At 38.7% G+C, this 5,671-nt stretch overlaps 1 protein-coding gene across 1 annotated transcript; it reads left to right on the top strand.

Annotated features, from left to right (window-relative positions):
* The first annotated feature begins 1,390 nt into the window (after positions 1 to 1,390).
* LOC102492670 (60S ribosomal protein L36) lies at positions 1,391 to 1,708 on the top strand. The gene has a single exon (XM_006146694.1). The coding sequence runs from the start codon at positions 1,391 to 1,393 to the stop codon at positions 1,706 to 1,708; it is 318 nt and encodes a 105-aa protein (XP_006146756.1).
* The last annotated feature ends 3,963 nt before the right edge of the window (positions 1,709 to 5,671 follow it).

Here is a 5,671-nt window from a genome sequence, read left to right as displayed (position 1 = left end):
AATTAATTTAAATTCGGGGAGGACTATGAGACAAATTAGTTTTGGTGAGAGGAAGTATAGTAGTCAAGGATATTATTAGAATAAAAGAAACAACAAACATGGGAAACTAAATGAATCCTTCTGGGGAAGGTCATTTGTTTTTTCCACCCCTTAGCAGTTTGGATAAGTTTTTGGAAGACCTTTTGATTGAAAAACATACAGTAAATAAATAAATGTTTAAGTCTGCGGGAAGACAGAATAGAGTTGAAACATACAGTGAGAAATAATTTGAACATATTTGTTTGGAACATGATAAATTTACTTGTTTTAGTATTTAATCTCTCTCTCGTGCACACAGACACATGTTTTTATGAGGAAATGATTCTTTATAACAGAATCAACACTGATAGTATCTTTTGGATGATATTCTTTTCTTCCAGAAAAAAAAAATCAGTATTTCTTTTTTCTCTGTACCCACCATGTGTGTGTTTTTTTGCTAGAGGGTATATGCACTTGCAAGAGAGAGATCAGCTGACAGAGAGACAAAAAGGAAAGTATCTCCCAAAGGGGGTTGGTCACACTCCATCTCTACATTTCTCCCTCCTTTGGTGATATTGAGCATAAACACATGCTCAGCATGTTTTTCAAGCCTCCAGGGCCAGGGTTCTTACCATGTGGGAATTAAGGCCATGTGGGATCCAGTTCCCTTAACCACTAGACCACAGGGCCAGTCCAGAACCTTTTTGTTCTTGTTCATTTACTTGTTTATTTTACTAGATTACAAATCACACTAAAACTCACCTGAAAGTCGTGAAAAACTTAAAAAGAACAAAACAAAACGCAATTAAAGTCAAGCTATACAATTCAGCATCAGAAAAGGGTAGAAATGGGCACCTTTCTCTAATGTCGATGTTTGGCCACACTTCCCTGACTTCCACAGCAAAGGCCAACCTGTCATTGTTATGATAGTAGACATTATATGTGGGACAAGAGCAATCATTTTTATTTTCATTGCTAAGCAGTATTTTAGTATAAAACTTAAAGAATGGCCATATAAAAGTAAACCTTTCTCTCTCCAAAATATATTGCACTTACTGGTACAATCTACTAGATGGTATAATTTTTATTTTCTGGAAATATTTTCATATGTCTTTCCGTTACTCTTTGGGATGATTTTCTTCTGAATATTTTGGATAAGATTTAATGTAAGGGAAGCAGCAGGGCTTAAAGCAGAGAACTTTTTGTTGCCATGTTTGAGGAATATTTTCTCAGAAATCAGTAATCCTTTTGAACACACTGACTACTGCACACACAGAACACGTATTTTAAAAAGTGACCTTTACGCCATCTACTGGTCCTGAAAGTGAATGTTGCCTTCCGTCTCAGGGGCTATTGGAAAGCTGTAGCCATGATGGCTCTGTGCTCCCCCATGGACATGAGCCTGAACGACGGCCACACAGTGACCAAGAACGTGAGCAAGCTGAGGCAGGGATGCAGCAGCAGGCGCCTCACCAAGCACGCTAAGTTCATACACAATATGATCTGGGAGGTGTGTGGCTTCGTCCTGAATAAGAGGCACACCTTGGAGCTGCTCAAGATCTCCAAGGACAAGTGTGTTCTCAAGTTTATCAAGAAAAGGGTAGGGACACACACAGATGCCAAGAGGAAGCTTGAGGAGCCAAGTAACATCCTGGCTGCCTTTCAGAAAGCCTCTGCCAAGAAGGACTGAGCCCCCTCCTGTACAAATAAAACATCAAATTATTATTAAAAAAAAAAAAAAAAAAAAAGAATGTATTTGAGGCCTGTGTCCTGGTTGTTAAGTGTGGCTGAATTCCACATGGCCAACTGCACCACTGGAGTCCAGGACCCGCCAGTTTAAAAAACACACCAGGTGCATGTGCATGTGTGCCGAAATCCTGAGAGAAGGGAAAGAAGGAAGAGACGGGATTGTAGTGACCATTCTCCATGGGGGTGCTTTCTGCTTTCTTACTTTCTTTCTCTCTCTTTCTCTCCAGTAAGCATATATGCCCTGTGGCAAAATTTTTTAAAGGTAAATATATTTTTCCAATACAGAATATTTTATTTAATATAAAAATATTGAAAATATTAATAAAAATTAATATAATTACAACAACGATAAATAATTAAATTAATAAAAATATTAAAATTTCTTCCAAAAGTTCTTGGAAAATAAATATTAAAAACATGTATGGAATCACAATAGTGGTTATATTGCTGGACTCCCACATAATTGACTCTGGTTTGAATCGCAGACGTAGTGGCTTGAAACTCACACTGGGCATGTATGTGCGTGCTCAAGATCTCAGGAGGAGAATGGAAGAGAAGGGATTAAAGGCATGGCCATCTCTGTGGGGGGTGATTTCTCACTTTCCTTCTCACTGTCTCTGTCTCTCTCCTGCAAGTGCGTGTGCCCTAAGACAAAAACCTCTTTAAAACAAACAAACAAACAAAACAAACAAACAAAAAACATGTATGACTTTCAACTTTTTTGCACCAAAATAAATTCATACTTTCTTTCATCCACAAACTTTTTGAAGTCACTTCTTATTCTACAGAAAAACCTATCAGTGTAGTTAGTCTCACCATCACTGATAATTTTCTATCATATTACTTAAATGAGGTTGATCACATTTTAACCAGGTTTCTACTCCACTGAGGAGTCTCTACCTCTGTTTAGGGGGGTCTATATTCATTATTGCAATGTTGCTGTGATAAGAGATAGGATACTGGGAGGAAATTGAGAACATTGCTTAGGATCAGGCTTTCCTAAAGCAAAATAAAATCTATAGGACTGGCCCCATAGCCTGGTGGTAAAGGAAGCTATATTCCATGTGGCCAGTCATGGTTCAAATCTTGGCCCAGGTGACTTGAAAAACACCCTAGGGATGTGTATGTGTGTGTGTGTGTATGTGTGTGTGTGTGTGTGCCCAAAATTCCCACAGGAGGAAATGAAGTAGATGAGACTGTGGTGTGACCATGCCCCTTTGGAGGTACTGGGGAATGCTTTCTTCCTCTGTCTCTCTGTGTCAAGTACACACACCCTCTGACAATTAAAAAAATAAAATGAAATCTAATTGTAGACATGTACAGATAACAAATTGTTTTGTAAACCAGATGTAAATATAGGCTTTTAAGTAAATTGTATGTGATGGAATGAATATACACTGAATTTATCATATATGTTCATAGGTATAGTTTTAACTATCAAAATTATGTTATAAGACAATGTCTATTATGGTTTTAAAAGGAACTAGTCTTGTTTACTGTTTCTCATTTAATAATAACTAAATTCAGGTAGTGTTTCCTAAACAATTTTCCAAAATTATTTTTAATTGCCAGAGGGCTTGTACACTTGCGAGAGAGAGAGAGAGAGAGAGAGAGAGAGAGAGAGAGACGCAGCACCCACCTGATGGGGCATGGTCATGTCACAATCTTTTTTCTATTTCTCCATCCTGTCAGAATTTGGGGCATGCACACTTGGGTGCCTGACATGATTTTCAAGCCATTGTGGTGGAGGTGGGGAGGAAGGATTCCAGTCACTGTTGGCCATGTGGGGTCTGACTCCCTATACATGGCTTAACTGCTGTGCTATGCGACCAGTCAAAAATTTTTTAAATTTAAATTTGTTTTCATGTGTAGCTACAGATAGATAGTCATCAGATAAATATGGAAATTAATTTTATTTCCCCAATTAGTTATTAAAAGTGCAATTTTCTTCTAACCAAAGATATTGGCTCATTTGTTTGTTTATTTATTTATTTCACTATAAGGTGTGGGCATTCCCTGGAAAGACAGAGAGAAACAAAGACAGAAACCCAGAAATCATCCCTACCATGGGGGATGACCATACCACAATCCCTTCTCCTCCATTCTCCTTTTGGGATTTTGGGGATGCATGTGCATACATTTGTGAGAGCTTCAAGCTACTGGGTCCGGGACTTGAATTGCTGTCAGACATATTTGAGTCCACTATCTTTTTTTTTTTTTTTCTTTTTCTTTTTTGGGAGAGGTTTTCTCTACAGAGTGCGTGCGCTCACCAGAAAGACAGAGAGAGACAGAGAGACAGAAAGCGAGAAATTACACCTCAGGGGGGATGGCCACGCCACAATCCCTTCTCCTCCATTCTCCGCTCAGGATCTTGGGCACGCACGCACACACACCTGGCGTGAGTTTAAGCCACCAGGTCCGGGACTCGAACCGCGATCAACTACATGGGAGTCCAGTGACATAGCCATTATGCTAACTGCTGGTCCCGAGTCCACTATCTTAACCACTATACCACCACCTTGCTTCTTTTTCAAGCAAGACTTACATATTTGCTTTGAGAGTCAAAATATGCTTTAAAAACAATGTTTACTTCTTTATTTCTTGAGAAAGGTGGGGAGAGAGAGAGACATCTTTGACAGGCTCTTCATAATATAATTTTCCCTTTAGCCCAACAGTAAGCCAGGATGAAAGTGTGTTGAGGTAGATCTAGGACATGAACTAGAGCCTTCTCATTTGCTTGCCAGCAGCACTCCTACTGCTTATACACTGTGGTGAGGCCAGAATATTCTTTATTCTGTCTGATTAATAAGAACTCCCAAGTTTTAGTTGGCTATCAATAATGTGAGCAAATTAATTTCCTTCATGTTATAATTTTTCACATTATAATCTTCATAATTTATTATTTTCCAAGGAAAACTTTAAAAATTTGCCAAAAGACACATGCACTCTCCAGAAACAGGTTATGTGTGTGTGTATGTGTGTGTATATACACATACATACATAGAGAAAGCATACTTTATGGGGGATGGTCACACCACAGTACCATCTCTATTCCTCTCTCCTTTCAGGATTTAGGGCGCACACACACACACACACACACACACACACACACACCCCTGGTGTGTGGTGTGTTTCTCAAACTGCCAGGTCCAAGATTAGGAACACACAGTTGGCCATGTGGGATCCAATCACCTTAACTACCAGGGCACAGGTTAGCCTGGTTTTTTGTTTTGATTTTGTTTTGTTTATAGTGCATTTTCAAAAAGATTGCTTTGAAGTATTTTCACTAATACTTAATGTAACACTGTGCTGATAACCTACAAAAGAAGGCAGAGAATGACATCATTGACAGTCATTGAGATGAAGCATGTGTTTCTGTGTCTGTGTCACATTCCATGGTACCTACACCCTTGAACTGTATTTTTTAATGGTTTAAAAATAACGTGCTGACCTGGAACTGGTAACATATACAAAGCTGAATGCCACAGATTCTAGGTATGTTTTAAATAGATATCAAACATACACTTTAGATACTTGTACTGGTTATTTCTCATTCGATCAAAATTTTTTCACTGTGAGTATGGCAACTACAGTAATTTGGTCTCCCAACACTAACTTCAGATTAATCCCATAATTCAGTGAAAATACCAAGAAAGAAAACTAATCATAGTAAAACATTTGTGTTTATCAATCTTAAAAACACATCAATATGAGACCAGCAGATGGTGTAATGGTTACATTTCTTGGCACCCAAATAGTCGATCATGGTTTGAGTCCTAGACCCAGCGGTTTAAAACTCATGCTGGGCAGGACCAGGAGATGGTGTAATGGGTACATCACTGGACCCCATGTAGTCAACTGTGGTTCAAGTCCCAGATCCATTGGCTTAAACTCATGCCGGGCA

The sequence above is a fragment of the Tupaia chinensis genome, unplaced genomic scaffold (assembly GCF_000334495.1).
Source record: "Tupaia chinensis unplaced genomic scaffold, TupChi_1.0 Scaffold000185_1, whole genome shotgun sequence".
Lineage (NCBI taxonomy): Eukaryota > Metazoa > Chordata > Mammalia > Scandentia > Tupaiidae > Tupaia > Tupaia belangeri.
This window is presented reverse-complemented; position numbering and strand designations above follow the sequence as displayed.